At 35.6% G+C, this 17351-nt stretch overlaps 3 protein-coding genes across 14 annotated transcripts in view; 2 read left to right on the top strand and 1 right to left on the bottom strand.

Moving 5' to 3' along the window:
• The window catches only part of LOC137249644 (serine protease inhibitor 88Ea-like), a 49232-nt gene extending 45597 nt beyond the window's left edge, over positions 1 to 3635 (top strand). For both annotated transcript variants that reach the window (XM_067781345.1, XM_067781352.1), the window contains exon 3: positions 3147 to 3635. In XM_067781345.1, coding sequence (XP_067637446.1) covers positions 3147 to 3437 — 291 coding nt within the window. In that variant the 3' untranslated portion in view covers positions 3438 to 3635. The remainder of the gene's footprint in view (positions 1 to 3146) is intronic.
• Positions 1 to 17351, top strand: part of LOC137249585 (dipeptidase 1) — a 704181-nt gene that overhangs the window by 45593 nt on the left and 641237 nt on the right. The window lies entirely within an intron of this gene.
• The window catches only part of LOC137249530 (putative divalent cation/proton antiporter TMEM165), a 54617-nt gene continuing 40560 nt past the window's right edge, over positions 3295 to 17351 (bottom strand). For 9 of the 11 annotated variants that reach the window (XM_067781140.1, XM_067781147.1, XM_067781169.1 and 6 more), the window contains exons 4-6: positions 16460 to 17332; positions 6332 to 6508; positions 3295 to 6275 (exon numbers count right to left, since the gene is read on the bottom strand). In XM_067781140.1, coding sequence (XP_067637241.1) covers positions 6096 to 6275; positions 6332 to 6508; positions 16460 to 17332 — 1230 coding nt within the window. In that variant the 3' untranslated portion in view covers positions 3295 to 6095. The remainder of the gene's footprint in view (positions 6276 to 6331; positions 6509 to 16459; positions 17333 to 17351) is intronic. The other 2 variants (XM_067781202.1, XM_067781209.1) reach the window with 2 other exon arrangements.

Raw genomic sequence — 17351 nt, forward strand, 5'->3', positions numbered from 1 at the left:
ACTGTTCCCATAGTACTGGATTCACCGGGCTATTCCTGGCATAAAGGTCCGATGCCTGTTTGTGGAGTTCACTGAGGACCTGCTTGTGTTTTTTAGCTTCATACGGCTAAGTTCTCAGGTGCCGTATTTCTTCATAATGCTTACGGAGATGACTCCTTAAGCCCCTGGCTCATCAATCAGATGTCTGTTGGGATGCCCAGGTTTCTGGGTATTCAACAGGAACTGTTTGGTTAGCATCTCATTTATCTCCCTGATGGGGAGTATTCTCGCCTCATTATGTAGGTGGTGTGCTGGGGACATAAGAAGACAGCCCGTGGCGGTTCTGAGGGAGTTACTTGGCAGGCCTGTAGCTTCTTCCATTGAGTAGTTTTTAGGCTTGGCGACCATATAGGGGACGCGTAGCATGCAATCGGCTGGCCAATTGCTTTGTAAGTGGTAATGACCGTTTCTTTGTCTTTTCCCCAAGTACTGCCAGCAAGATTTTCGGTACATTTGCGGTTGCATGCTCACCAAAATGTAGATCCTGATCAAACGTCACACCCAAGATTTTGGGGTGTAGGACAGGCGGTAGCGTAGTGCCATCGACGTGGATGTTCAAAATGGTCGACATTTGGGGCGTCCATGTTGTAAATAAGGTCGCGAAGGACTTAGTCGGTGATATTGCCAGGTTTCGCGAGGCGAAAAAACTGGAGAGATTAGGGAGGTAGCCGTTCTCTTGCAAAGCTTATCGGCGTAGGAAACGATAGTAACTCCTTCTGGTGGCGAAGGTAGCTTTGATATGTAGAAGGTAAACAAAAGTGGGGATAGGACACCACCCTGTGGCACCCCTTGTTTAATTCTTCTTGGTTTTGATGTTTGGTTTCTAAATTGCACCGATGCCTGCCGACCACCCAGATAATTTGCGGTCCACCTTTTAAGACATGGGGGAAGGGTAGACCCTTCCAGGTGTTGCAATAACGTGCCATGGTTGACCGTATCAAAAGCTTTTGATAGGTCTAGCGCAACGAGTACTGTTCTATGGTAGGGGTTTTGATTTAAACCGCAGTTTATCTGGGTGCTAATGGCATTTAGCGCGGTGGTGGTGCTGTGGAGTTTTCTAAAGCCATGCTGATGACAGACCACCTGCAAATTTGTTTTGAAGTAGGGGATCAAAGTGGCTTCAAGCGTCTTGGATAGGAGAGATATCGGGCGATATGACTCCATGTTAGCTGGTTTCCCAGGCTTTAGTGGCGGGACCACCTTGGCCATTTTCCATTTTTCGGGAATGAAAAAGGTGGAAAGAGACAGGTTGAAGACATGTGCTAAATATTTAAAACCCTCTTTCCCAGGCTTTGAAGCATCGGCAAGGCTATGCCATCTGAGCCCACTGCTTTGTTTGGTTTAGCATGATCGATGGCGTCCTCAACCTCTTTTGCGGTGATGGTAATTGCAGACGCGCTGAATTTATATTTATATGCGTGTCTGTTGACCCTCCGTCTCTTTCTCGACCGTAGAATGCATTATATATTGTCGGCAGAGAGCGTTCGCGCATTTTTCGCATCCGACAGCACTTCATCTGCAAAGGCCATGGAAATTTTGTTATTGTGCTTAGACGGATTCGATAGGGACTTTACGGTGGACCAAAGTTTACCTACACCGCCAGAGAGGTTACAACCGCTTAGGTGCTCCTCCCATTTCGCCCGCTTGTGTTCATCCACGAGCAATCTGATGCGTTGGTTTATATCCCTTATTTGGGGGTCGCCGGGATCGAGCTGTCTTATAAGGTCACGTTCTCTCCCTAAATTTGCGGTCTCCGCCGGAAAGTGAGGCCGAATTTCGGGAATTCTACCCGCGGGAATGAAGCGAGCCGAGGCGGATTCAATGACCTTGCGGAAAGCACGCTCCCCTTGCAGCGAAATAAATATAGGCAGGTGGTCGGATGCCAATGTTACCATCGGCTGCCAGTTGCCGCAGTTTACGAGTCCTGCGCTCACGATTGATATATCCGGGAACTGTGACAGCTTCCTACCATACTTGTGGGGGCGTCTCCATTTATTGTGCAAGGTGCCACAAAAGATTTTTAAAAGTTACGTGGACGTCTGGTTTTGGTATCTAGCCCAGACCAACCTGTCCGATGCAACCATCCCTTGCACGAGACACACTGACAAGCGTATGACCGTCCTAAAAAGATTTTTTTCCGGCAGACGCAGCAAAACCATTTCTCAAGACCTGGGTCAGGGACCCCAGCGGGTTAGGCGGTCAGAATATACCCGCGGTAGATATGCCTGTCGTAAGAGGCGACTAAAATACCAGATTCAAGGGGCTGTGTAGCGCAACCCTTCAGGTTGCCAGCGCAATATATAGCTTCTCCAAAGCCAATTGTCAACCTCACCTATCCGCGGCGAATCCTGTTTCACTAACAGACGAGGCTCTGGCGAGGGAGGGATGGCCTGAAGGTTTAATGTGGCCATATAAATCGCTACCGAGATGGTCGGGCTAGCACCTTAATGGTGCTGTGTTACCGGAGCGTACCGGATCAGTATCCGGCAAAGGACCATCACATCGATAACACTCCCCAAAGCCTTCGGGGAGCAACCTTATCGCTACAAGAACAACAGCAAAAACCGGGGTCAGGAGACGGACCCGGATTGGGTTCGATACCTTCCCGGAGCGAGAGAATATGGAGCAGTCCTGCAAGGAGCTGCTGGGAGGATACTGAAATGACAATCCTTGGTCGGGAAAAATCCCGAGTCGCTCCGGTACATAGAACCGACTGCATTGCGAAGCTTTTTTGCTTCATACGGCTGTGTTCTCAGGTGCCGTATTTCCCCATAATGCTTACGGAGATGACCTCTTAAGCCCCTGGAAGGTGTGGCTCAATGAGATGTCTGTTGGTATACGCAGACTTCTGGGTATTCAACAGAAACTGTTTGTTCAGCATTTAATTTTCTCCCTAATGGGGAGTAATCTCTGTAGCTGCATTGATTATTCATTTTACTTGCAATGTCCAACAGCACAGTGGGCAAAAATCGACGGATAGTTTGGGTCTCCTTTGCCCTTCGGAATGCGATTAGCTGTTACATAATAAAAAATAAATAATACTAATATCAAAAAGTTTAAGACAGATAATCTTAAGATTTAACGCGCATTCGTCTTATTCTCCACAGATCCTCCGCGATGTTGGCATTAATTCATTATTCGAAAAAGAAGCTGACCTAAGTGACTTTTCTGCGAATAGCATACAATTCGGTGATGCTAAGCATGTAGCCAAAATAAAGGTGGATGAAGAGGGTAGTACAGCAGCAGCGGCTACAGTTTTATTCAGCTTCCGTTCGGCACGTCCGCTTGAACCAACCAAATTCGAATGTAATCATCCATTTATGTTCCTTATCTTTGACTATAATGCCAAGGCGATATTATTTACTGGCATCTATCGTGATCCAATGACGCAGATGTAAATTACTGAGTGCTAAGTTGACATTAAAAACTAAATATTTTTTCTATATTAACGATAAACAAAAAAAAAACTGTATTTAATAAAACAAAAAATTATTTACTTTTTATTATTTTCAATTAATAGTTAAGTTGCTAAAAAAGCGAAAATTATAAAATACGTTTTAAATAAAAAAAAAAACTATATAAAATTTTAAAGAAAATATCTTTTTATTTTGCTCGAATATTTGTTTTTTTTTTTGTCATTTGTTTCATTTTTTTAACAAATTTTTAATTTTTTTCATTCGACTTTATACGTACTACATATTTTACTAAACACAATACAATAACAAATTTACTTTTGGTAGAAATGGTTACTTCTTTGATTTGAATTACATTTGTGAGCACGAAAATATCAGCCAAAATTATTAACAACGTTGATTTTAGAAAAAGCTTTAGTGAATTTTAACTATGCAAACCGCAGTATTTTGGAAATCACCAGAAAAAAGTTTGGAAACATTGATGAAGTTAAAAAACATTTCTGGAAATTCCAAGAAAAATTTTCTAACTGCCAGTAAAAATTTCAGATTTCAAAAACGCTTTCTTAAAAAGATGAAAACTCAAGTTTTCTGGAAATCGCCAGTAAAATTTCCGAAACTTTGATCAAGTTTCAAAACCTTTCTTGACATTCCTTTGAAGTTTTAAAACCTTGACCAACATTTCGAGCCGATTTAAAAAATGTTTTCGAAAAAATTCGAATATTCAAAAGCTTTCTAGATATTCTCAGTAAAAATTGCGAAATTTTTATAGTTTATTTATCAATTACTATCAAATTTATTGATCAAAATTTCATTAGTAATCTAAAAACTCCTCAAATAAAAAATAAAATCATACGCTTTTGTTTGGCAGAAAACGAAGCATTCTTCGCAGGAAAAAATTATCAAAAATCAATGCGAGTTTTGTGACTTCAAACATCATATTAAACATTTTGTTGAACACTTTCACTTTTGAAAGTTTTCGAAAACCTTTTTTAAGTCGCTTTGCATAATTTTTGTTAACAAATTCGATAAGATTTTTTCTAAAATAACGAAAATCAAAGCATACAACAACGGAGATAATATCTGTTAATAATTTGTGTTCGTATTTTTATGTTGACAGCCGTAGCTACAACTTGGTATTGATTGTTGTACAAAAGCTAAAGTTTTTTAAACACACTGCGGCTTACTTTGGAATATATTAAGTAGTTCTGGCGACTCAACGAAAAAAATTCTTTGAAGTGCTTTATACTATATAAAAAAAAAATATGTTTTGTGGCCTTTTACACATTTAAAAAATGTGGAATTTACTTGTGGAATATGCGCATGGAGTTTGTATGAATATTGCCCTTCATATGAGCTAGGAGTATATCCGCTGCTGGGTGGAAAATCACTCTCTCGTTAACCAGTTCGAAAAGACCATTTCTCAATATATTTTTCAAAAATTTGCTATCTTAGAATTATTTTCAGAAACGCCCATTCTCACGTCAAAATGTTTTGAATTTATACTCAGATCGAACGTTTTTGAAACAAATCTTGAGATGGGGCGTTGTTCAACTGAATTCTGAAGTTTTTCAAATCTTTTTGGATATAAGACGTTTTCGAAACGGTTTCTAATACAGAGCGATATTCTACTCAGAAGAAGATAAGGCAACATTTTGAGGATTATACTTTTATGAACTTTTATGCGCACAAAATGTTTCTCCGTTTATCGAACTTAGCCTTTAAAACATAGCAATATACTTTCGAAGTTTTATTTTTAAATTAACGTATTACAAAACTAGAACCCTAAAAATATTGGCATAATGAGGGGTCGATGTGAGATCTTCGAAGAAATTTATATTTAAATATTTCTGAACACATCAACATGAATATAAAAACAAGCATACCCATCAAATAAGAAAAAAAACTTCAATACACCCCTATTATATTTACTTTTTATTTTTGTAAAACCCATACATGTAAAAGGGCTTCTAGTTCCCGCTAAACAAGTTTAGCCTACTTCTGTTAGCATAAATTTTCCACTTTTATCGAACGAAGACTTATGTTATTCGCATCAGAAAACGTAAGAAGCCTTTTCAACTTTAAAATATTTACCAAATTGATCAGAATAACCATAAAAAAATTAATAAAAATGTGTGGAGAAGATCTTGATTTCGAACTTCGAAAGCCTACATCTACATTTTGCAAACTAGCTTCGAAAAATGAAAAAAAAATTAATTAAATCTTATTTACTTATGGCTCATAAAAATTCAACAACAACCCATTAGGCAATTCACGATTGTGCTATGTTTCAATAAAATTTTCTATTGGAAACCATGAAAACAACTTAGAGCTTAAGACTCGATTACAAATACGATACTGTTGTATATTGCACAAGTGTAATTTTTATGTTTTTAAGCACAATTTTTGAAATGTAAAAAATTGCAAAAAAAAGCCACTAATATCCAGAAAATTTTAAAAATGTACTAAGTAGAAATTTTTGACAATTTAAAAAAAAATGGAGAAAACATATCTTTGAGCACTTTGTAAAAAATAGTATAATAATAAAACGTTTATATTTGCGTAACTATGGTTAATTATTTGCTTTGTTGCTGTGTTGTTCCATGCATAATTTTTCATTTTAGTTTTCTTCAAGTAAGTTGCATTTTATATATCATCTGGTTTCACGACCAAAGCATAAACTGCAAATCCAACAAAAACAATGCCACCAATTATGGTAACAGTGCGTAAAGAAATTTTAGCAGCCACCATACGTCCACCAATCACAGCCAAACCAGTGCAAATTGAATGACCAATAATACCGCCAGTAATTACGCCATAGACATTCTAAAATAGGAAAAAATTTATTATATTATTATACAAATGTAAACAATCTCACTCACCTTGCTAGCAGCCAATATAATGGTGGTAAGTTGTGAACGATCACCCCATTCAGCCAAGAAGGTCATTGTGAATGCCTGCATCAATATGCGCATAGATAAATGTGTAGCGCTCTTCTTTGGAATTTTACGTACAACACCACTTTCAGGATCCTGCACTAAGCTAGCAGTACGTTCCAGCTATTTTTTAATGGCAAATTAGAATGCATATACAAATTTGGGCAAAGTGTGCTGATTGAAAGTAATTTTCTTTTCATAATTTGTATATAGTTGTGTTAAGTGATTTTTTACTTAAATTTACTGCGTTCATATTTACAAATAAATAAATTTGGAAATGAAAAATTGAATAAACAAAATAAACGGGTACAGGTAGGTACATAGTGTGAGATTTGTACAAGTGAGCTTCAAAAAGTGGACTAACAAAGAAAAACGAGGTGTACGAACAGAAAGTTTTACATTTTGATGAATTTAATGAATTTCAACATAATTTGTAAAGAAAAAAAAATGATCTCTACTAAGAAAGTTAAATATATTACGAAAAAGTTTCTTCCAGTTGTTAAGTTTTTTTTGGTTATAAAGTTACAGTAAGCCCTTGACTTTTATTTTTTCAGTCGGATCATGCGAGGGTAGCATTTTATATTTCGCGCCTTGACAACACTCCATGTGATTAGCTGTAATTAGATATTTTTATCGTAAAGTTTGGTATTTTTTGGTATAAACTCGCATATAACGTTTTCACTTACGAGTTGTATTTGTGTCTATTTATAGGGAGTTTAAAATTCATATTGTCTAAAAATGGAATTAACCCATGAACATTTTCGTGCGATGATTTACTACAATTTTCTAATCTACGTCGAGATAGGAGTGCATCAATCAACTTACTTCTACCTTTGGTGTTGAATCACCACACTTAGCCACTGTGAAACGATGGTGCAACGAGTTCCTACGTGACCGCCAAACTTTGCAGGACGAATTTCGTGAAGGTCGTCCAAAAATGGTAGTTGTGCCAGAAACAGCAGATGCTGTGCGTCAATTGATAATACAAGATCGTCATGTGACATATAGCGAGATAGAGGCATCCTTGGCCATTAGTGGAACCAGCATGCATGAACATTTGGTTGTAAAGAAGATGTGTCGTTGGATATCGCAAATTTGACAATTGCCCAAAAAAGAACTCGTGTCGATTGGTGTAAAGAAATGTTGAAGAAATTTAGCCGTGGTGGATCAAAGCACGTCTATGACATCATAACAGGTGAAGAATCTTGGATCTATGCATATGGGCCGGAAAATCATTATACACCAAGACAATGCGAGCTCTCACGTATCGATTCACACAAAAGTTTTTCAGGACTCAAAAGGTCGAATTGATGGGTCATCCTTACAGCCCTGATTTGGCACCTAATGATTTCTGTTTATTGCCGAAGATAAAAAAAATGCAAGGTCAACGTTTTTCAACGCTGGTTTTAGAGGTGGCCTCTTCTGAGTGGCAAAAGTGCTTTGAAAATTGGTTGGAGAGAACCCAAAGTGTATTGACTTGGATGGAGAATATTTTGAAAAACAATGAAACTATTTTCCTTAATATTTGACTCTGTTTTCATTATTAGGCGCAAAATATAAAAGGCAACCCTCGTATCAGTTAAACCCGCCAAATATTTTTTTGTTAAAAATAGAAATAGCGATAACAACCATTAAACCAATTGTTTAGTCTTATTATCCTTAATTTATAAATAGACAGTTTGTTCAAGACATAGACATAGACATCAACATAGTCCAGCGAATTAAAACACAGCGGCTACGCTGGCAGGTAGACCCTGTTATGCGAATGAAAGATAGTGCTCCGACCATAAAGATATTATTATCGGTATCGGAAGCAGTGGAAGAGGGCGGCCCCTATGCCGCTGGAAGGGCCAGGTGGAAAACAATTTGATTCCCTTTTTCTTACTAATTGGCGCCACTTAGCGCAACTAGGAAGCGACTGGCGCGAATTGTTGTTGTCCGGTCAAAACAGTTGTTTAAACGTCAATTAAGTAAGAAGAATTGTTTAATATCGGGCGTTTCGTTTTTAAGCTCTACATAAATCAAAAACGGACACAAATAATTTCGATACTCTATTTTTAGAACAAATGGCTAGCTACTTATTTTTTTGAATCAGTCGAATTTTTTAATCATAGTAAGTTTTTACTCATTTTAGAAACGCCGAACCGGTTGATTTATTCGAAGCGGCTACTTTTTTAAAAGCATTTACTTTTCTAATCCCACCACTTTGAAATATTTTGGAACGAGGTACTTCATTGCCAGCTTTTTTCTGGAACCGGTTACTTACTTTCAGCCGCTTTCTGTTTAAGAAATATTATTTTGAACTGCTTAGTTTTTCAGTTGTTTTTTGAAAAAATTCGATTGTTTGGAACCGGCTCCTTTATTGGCACCGGTCATTTTTTGAACGGTTACTATGACGTTTCTACAACCAATTACTATTAAGGAGCCCACTAATTTCTTTTAACCGGTTATTTTTTAATGCTCATTACTTTTTTGCAACCGATTACTTCTTTAGAAATGGTATTGGTAAATTTTGTATAACCTATTTATTCTATAGATCCGTTTCCTTTTTCATTTAATTTGACTGGGATACTTTTAATGCCATATGTCGAACAAAACATTACCAATCCTTGTGAAATTTGGTAGAGGCTTAGATCTAGGACGATAACTGTTTTCTGTGAAAAAGGGCGAAATCGGCTGAAGCCACGCCGAGTTTTTATACACAGTCGACCGTCTGTCCTTCCGCTCGGCCGTTAACACAATAACTTGAGCAAAAATCGATATATCTTTACTAAACTCAGTTCACGTACTTATCTGAAATCACTTTATATTGGTGTAAAAAATGGCCGAATACGCCCACTTTTTCGATATCGAAAATTACTAAAAATGAAAAAATGCCATAATAATATAATAAAAAATAATACGAAAAAAGGGAGGAAACATGGTAATTGGATTGTTCTATTGACGCAAAATATAACTTTAGAAAAAAACTTTGTAAAATGGGTGTGAACCCTACCATATTAAGTAGAAGAAAATTAAAAAGTTTTGCAGGGCGAAATCAAGAGCCCTTGAAATAAATTAGCGGTACCCGACAGATGATGTTCTGGGTCCACATTTGGTCCGATATCTCTCACATTTTGGTCGATATCTCGAAAACGCCTTCACATATACAACTACCACCACTCCCTTTTAAAACCCTCATTAATACCTTTAATTTGATACCCATATCGTACAAACACATTATAGAGTCACCCTTGGCCCACGTTTATGGCGATATCTCGAAAAGGCGTCCACTTATAGATTTAAGGCCCACTCCCTTTTAAAATACTCATTAACACCTTTCATTTGATACCCATATCGTACAAAAAAATTCTAGAGTCACCCCTGGTCCACCTTTATGGCGATATCTCGAAAAGGCGTGCACCTATAGAACTAAGGCCCACTCCCTTTTCAAATACTCATTAACACTTTTCATTTGATATCCATATTGTACAAACGCATTCTAGAGTCCCCCTGGTCCACGTTTATGCTGATAACCCGAAAAGGCGTCCACGAATAGAACTAAGGCACATTCCCTTTTAAAATACTTATTAACACCTTTCGTTTGATACCCATATTGTACAAAAGCATTCTAGAGTCACCCCTGATCCACCTTTATGGCAATATCTCGAAAAGGCGTCCACCTATAGAACTAAGGCCCACGCCATTTCAAAATACTCATTAACACCTTTCATTTGATATCCATATTGTACAAACGCATTCTAGAGTCACCCCTGGTCCACGTTTATGGCGATATCCCGAAAAGGCGTCCACCCATAGAACTAAGGCCCATTCCTTTTTAAAATACTTATTAACACCTTTAGTTTTATACCCATATTGTACAAAAGCATTCTAGAGTCAACCCTGGTCCACCTTTATAACGATATTCCAAAAAGGCGTCCACCTATAGAACTAAGGCCCACTCCCTTTTAAAATACTCATTAGCAGCTTTCATTTGATACCTATATCGTACAAACAAATTCTAGAGTCACCCCTGGTCCACCTTTTTGTTGATATCTCGAAAAGGCGTCCACCTATAGAACTAAGGCCCACGCCCTTTTAAAATACTTATTAGCAGCTTTCATTTGGTACCCATATCGTACAAACAAATTCTAGAGTCACCCCTGGTCCACCTTTATGGCGATATCTCGAAAAGCGTCTACCTATAGAACTAAGACCCACTCCCTTTTGAAATACTTATTAACACCTTTCATTTGATACCCATATCGTACAAACAAATTCTAGAGTCAGCCCTGGTCCACCGTTATGGCGATATCCCTAAATGGCGTCCATCTATAGAACTATGGCCCACTCCCTCTTAAAATACTCTTTAATACCTTCCATTTGATACACATGTCATACAAAGACATTCCAGAGTTACCCTAGGCTCATTTTACTACGAGGTGATTTTCCCTTATTTTGTCTCCATAGCTCTCAACTGAGTATGTAATGTTCGGTTACACCCGAACTTAGCCTTCCTTACTTGTTTTTTTGAATCTCTTTACTTATATATAATTATTAATGTTAAATTTATATAGCTCATGCAATTCCTGACTACCACTGTAAAATAATTTGTCAAATTGTTGTGCTAGAAAAAATTCTCAAATAAATGGAAACAAAAATTTCAAGCCGATTACTTTCTTTAATTGGTTTTTTGGAGTCGATTACTTTTTTTTAGCTGTTTTTTTTTTAAGAGCCCATTACTTCTATAGAACCGAATACTTTTAAGACCATTCTTCTCCTATGGAACCGACTATTTGTTGCATTTTTCCACCCTTTAATTTTTAGTAACCGGTTACTTTTATAGAACTGAGTAACATTTTGGAATTGGGACATTTTTTTTCAAACTGCCAACTTTTGGGAAAACTTTCTTAGGGTTGGTAATTTTTTTTCGAAAACGTCAACCTTTGTAAGAACCGTCGTTTTTGTTCACACGACAGTTGGGTCTGAGAATCGAATAATCAGAATTCACATCTGGGCGAAGGTACTTTCCAACAATTGGGGTGTTGTTTGCAGCTATAAAAACAACCGATAACACCATGACAGAGACTGTTAATTGAGAAGTAAAATAAATTTTTCCCTTACTGGAGAAGTGCAGGCCCTTTTAAAAAACTGACATAGAAAGGAAACTTCTATTTATGTTAAGAATGTGTGCATCTGCTTCTCAAAGCGCGTCCATTCCGACAACATATTCAATAATACACAAAACCACTATAAAATTGATTATGTAACTAACCATTTCTATCCTATCAACAAACTTCTACTATCGTGCTCGGGACCCCATCCATCCCAACATCATCAACAATTCTGAATTCCTGTATTCTACGAAGCGCATTTAAAGTAGATGTAGTAGATGAAATAAGTAAATCAATTTTTTTGAAAATATTGCCAAATTGAAAAAGAATAGAAAATAATAATCAGTGTCACTCAGTTCAAGGTTATCCTAAAACTGCGACGGCTCTATTGATGGGTTTGTGTATAGCTGCGTTCCAAACTTAAGGTAAGAGTATTGAAAGCTATGTTCGTATAATAGACCTTAGCCGCAAATTGTAATCCTTCCACTTTGAAATATTTTGGAACGAGGTACTTTATTGCCAGCTTTTTTCTGGAACCGGTTACTTACTTTCAGCCGCTTTCTGTTTAAGAACCAGGTACTTATTTTGTACTGCTTAGTTTTTCAGTTGCTTTTTGAAAAAATTCGATTATTTGGAACCGGCTCCTTTATTGGCACCGGTTATTTTTTGAACGGTTACTATGACGTTTCTACAACCAGTTACTATTAAGGAGCCCACTAATTTCTTTTAACCGGTTATTTTTTAATGCTCGTTACTTTTTTGCAACCGATTACTTCTTTAGAAATGGTATTGGTAAATTTTGTATAACCTATTTATTCTATAGATCCGTTTACTTCGTCTGTACCTTTTTCTTAATAGGAACCGAATACTTTTTAAGCCTATTTCTTCTATGACCGGTTACTTAAAAAAAGGTTACTTTTTTGGAAGCGGATATTTTCTAGAAGCGGTTACATTTTTAGAACCGGTAACTTTTTTTGAACCGTTAACTTTTTTATAACAGGTTAGTTTTTTAGAACAGGTTACTTTTTAGAACCGTTCACTTTTTTAGAACCTGCTTACTTTTTTAGAACCGCTTCGTTTTTAGAACGGCTTAATTCTTTAGAACCGGATACTTTTTTGGAAAAATGTTCCTATTTACAACCGACAGCTTACTTTTTTAGAACCGGACGCTTATTTAGAACAACTTTATTTTTTCCACAGATTACTTTTTTACAACATCTTCCTTTTTTAAAACCTGTTAACGTTTTAATGCACGTTAACGTTAATAATGCAGCAATGACAATTTTTATCAAATTCCGTCAAAAAATAATTCATAACTTCTATGAAGCTAGTAACTGAAAAAAATTTTGAAGCTTTAAAAAACACCCATTGTTAGACCAAAAAATTTAGAGAACTCCGCATTAAAAGTTTGCAATTTTTTCGAAAAAGTGTTTGAGATCGGTTTACGTCGTTTTAGTAAGTAATATAATAAAAGTGTTTTCTTTAAATATCGAAAATAAAAGAAAGAAGAATTTGTATGACGAAAATTGATAAATTCAATGCTTTGCATTTTATGTACAGATAAAAAACTAATAACAACCAAATAAATAAATAACTTAAGTAAACAAGTTAAAAAAAGTTAAACACTAAAATAAAAATGTTAATATGATTAATGGAAAAAATGTTTAAAAGAAGTATAACATTTAAATATGTATATAACTAAAAACGATCACTTCATAGACGTTCTAAAGCGCTGGCGCAAATGCTGATTGGACGTAGCGAATAAGGAGGCAAGTCATGAGACGAATTCAGGTTTTTATATAAAAAAAAAATTTGATGCTGATTGATTAGGGTTTCGGGACTTTTTCTATTATTATCAAGACAACGTAGTAAGTGCAATAAAATCAACAAAAGCAATTAAAGATACACAAAAAAGGAGCTGACAATATGTGCAAATGTAGAGATATGTAAAAGAGGCAATGTGTGACGGTAGATCTTTTAATTAATGTGGGGGTCCAAAAATTGATCTTTTAATGCTGATCGTTTCCACCTGGAGATTTCTATCGAAATTTAAAATGGCGAATTTAAAAATGTAACCAAGTCTTCATTACGTTGATTTGAACCATCAAGTAGGACTATTTCTCACTAGTTTCCACTTAAAGTATACATTTAAACAACTTGTTTACTAAGATATTAATCACCCAACCACCAATGTCGATAATGTGGAGGTTATAAAATTTTTGCAAAAATTAAATTTTTTCCTTTTTGTATGGAGATATCAAAACGACTCATTTACATTTTTTAATGCTTATAATGGCTAAAGGAACATATTAATTTAAAATATAAGTAATCCCTTCGTTTTATGCTTATTAAGGCAAACTTACTCCATATAAAAAACCAGCCTTTGTTTGGTAAAAATCAGTGGTAAAATAAACGTTGCCAAGTTTGTCTAAACTACCAATATTTCATTTTTGTGAGGACCTGCACAAATTATATGTAAATTTGTTTATTGAAATTCAAATAAAATAAAATAAATAACACTATTCTTATTTATGTTAGCTTTCTTGAAAAGCTTTTTAAAACTATATCAACGGGTGATTGGATTACCACCCTATCTCGGCTGCCATTTCGAAAACGCCCTATCTCAGAAAGCTTTTGAAATTTTGTTTTAAAAATGCCCTATATCAGAATTCGGCTGAAAAACGCCCTATCTCACAATCTTTTTTTTTTTTGAACGCCCCAGCTAAAATCAAAATGTATTGAATTTGAGTTTAGATAGGGCGTTTTCGAAAATAAATTTAAATAGAGCGTGTTAAAAATGAAATAATGCCCTATCGCATATTTTTGAAACAGTTCAAAAGTTTTCTGAAATAGGCCGTTTCGAAATGACAGCGGAGATAGGATGATATTCCACTCAGCAGTTGATACGTGCTGTGCGTATTGAAAACATTAGACTGGGTCGGAAATAATTTGAAGCTTAGCATAAGGGTTTCCGTACACTGGATAGTCGTATAGGCTCAAAATTTAATTGAATTATTGAACTAAAAATTTGTAAAAGAACTTCGAAAATGTTTTCGGTAAAATTCGAGTATGTTTCTTTAATTTTGTTGAAAGTTTTTACATAGTGCAGAACTAAAATTGAGATATTTTTAATCGACACTATACCTACATAAATTTAAAGGATAACAAATCCACATTATCAAAAATATTTCAAAAATTCAGACTAAAGATGTTTAAAATTTCATGAAAATTTTTCGAATACTGATATGTTTTTCGGAACTATTTGTACGAACACTTGAAGAGGCATGAATTGAAAAATTAATCGTTCTCGAGATAAAATTGATAAATTTTTTATAAGAAAAGCCTTCTCACACTTTGTAAATCTGAGAAATACATTTTAAAAGGGTTTTTTTTTTTTATAAAAATGAATAAAAAAAATTCAATTTGGAAAAATTTTCGAAACTAGTTTTTTTCCTTGATACAAGCATTTAAAGACATAACTACGAAGTTGGAGTTAACAAGTAAGAAAATCTAAGTTCGGGTTGTAGCTATGAAAAAAATGTTCATGTCAAATTTCGTTCGGATTGTGAGATTTTTGTTCGACTTATGGCATTAAAAGAATTTTCGAACCTTTCAAAATTTGTTTAAGTTTTGTTCTTAGTTCAATCATACCACTACTGAGGTAGAATATCAGTCAAACGTAGTTAAATACCATAGAGTTATTGCAAACTTTGCTAAGGTTGGACCATTAAGAAAAGTGGGCGTGGTCCTTAACCGATTTTGATTATCTTCAATCAGTGTATATAATTTGGCAAATTTCAATGTAATGGCTTGTTAAACTTCCAAATTTTCTTCTTCTAAATGTGGGTGGTGCCACGCCCATATTCGAACTATTTTTGAATATATGTGTTCCGTCATAAAGTAAATCCACCTACCAACCTCTATTCGGGTCCAGATAAGCCCGTATACCGAATTGGGTTAAGATATCTCAATATTTGCTTAAGTTGTCGTGCGGACGGACGGACGGACATGGCTTAATCACATTTTTTTGTCTATGATTTTGATATATGATAGATATAGACCTATCTCGATTTCTTTATACTTGTACAACCAACCATTGTCCAATCAAAGTTAAAGTACCCTGTGTACAAGTACAGCTGGTTATAAAAAGGATGAGTTTAAAATCCATCTTCGGAGTTTTCGTAGCTCAATTCAATATTATTTATTATTATTGCTGTGTTTAAGAATATTACTTTCAATAAATGACTATAGGCATAGTTTAAACAACAAATTTAGAAAACCGCCTGCCAAAGATAGTAATTGGACCTGTATTGACTTAGTTTAACTTAAGGAAATTGTAATAAACATAACTTCGAAAAAAGAGGTCATAGCGCATAGCTAGATCTTTAGAGCTTCATAAAAACGATGGCAAAGTACTTAGTACCCATTTTACTTCTAAGGGAAGTGAATCTTCTTTTGCATGCATACAAATTTAGGTATGTGTGCAGAACATTTTTTGTGTACAAAAATTTTGTGTATCAAAAAAATCTCAACGAGTTCAATGATCGTTACGCCTTCACGTACATTGCCAAACAGCAATAGAAAAATAAATTTGTATACATGAAAACAGCATAGTATCTTGATTTGAAAGGAAAATGAAGGTTAAACAGACCAAAACCAATTTGTGCAAAAACAAAACAGACATAGCAAAAAATGTATGAAACAATATTTAACATTAGCTGATTGATGACTAACAAAGACATTAAAAAAAGCAAATGTCCAACGAAACAAATGAAATTCATGACATTAGTGATTATTGTTTAATGATTAAATTTTACAAATACATAAATTCACATGTGAATGTATATAAATGCGTTTGTTGGTGTTTTAATGTGTGCGTGGGTATTTGGTGATTTTATAAATATTTGTTGGTTGCACGATATATTTGGTTTCGTATTTTTTTTTTTTTTTGTTTAGTAATGGCTTGATAATGATTGCTAACCCGCTTCATGCTGCCGCCAAGTTGTTTCAATTCACCATTCGGTTGTACTCCAACGACGCCAACGCTTACTACCCCATTCACTTCTACACCGCTGCTGTTTGAATTGAGGTTCAAACTATTTAAACTATTTGTACTGGTACCTGCAATGATTTCATGCATATTGTTTTTGTTTTCTTCATTATGCAACATAAGAACAGCTGAAGCAGATGCGGAATGCACTATTGTTGTTGTTAAATCAACACTACCTGTATTTGGTTGTTGTTGTTGTTGTTTGGATGATAATATTACACGTTTACCATGTATTGGGGTACCACCATGTCCACTATCCACAGTTAAAACGTCATCATTATCAGTTGCATTAACATCATTATCATTGCTATCATTATTACTTTTATTAGCCTTAAAATTAATTTTATTTGGACTATTCGTAAATTCATCACAATTAGTTTGTTCGGTTTTATTTGAAAGCACGGAAGCTGATAATGCAGGACTACTGTGGCAGTTTGTTATTTTCATGTTGTCACCAACATTAGCACCAACAACAACACCACCATTTATGCCATTCAGGAAGATTTCATTCTCATGGCAACTGCTATTGTCCGAATCGGCATTATCCTTATTGACATCACAGCCACTTTTATTTGTATTTTTATGAACTTTATTTAAGTTATTATTGTTGTTCTGTTTTCGTTGGCGATGCGACATTTCGGGATTTGTATTGTGTGTGATGATAGTGGTGGTGGTGATGCCGTTGTTGGCGATGGTTGTAGTGGCGCCAGCACCACTTTCCAATTCCTCATCTTCCTTGTCCGAGTTGCTGTTCTTACGTTTGGTATCGACATCATCGTATTTGTCGCGCTTCGAACGCATCAACTGTGCGCATGCGTGAAAT

Source organism: Eurosta solidaginis, chromosome 1 (assembly GCF_040869045.1).
Source record: "Eurosta solidaginis isolate ZX-2024a chromosome 1, ASM4086904v1, whole genome shotgun sequence".
Classification (NCBI taxonomy): Eukaryota; Metazoa; Arthropoda; class Insecta; order Diptera; family Tephritidae; genus Eurosta; species Eurosta solidaginis.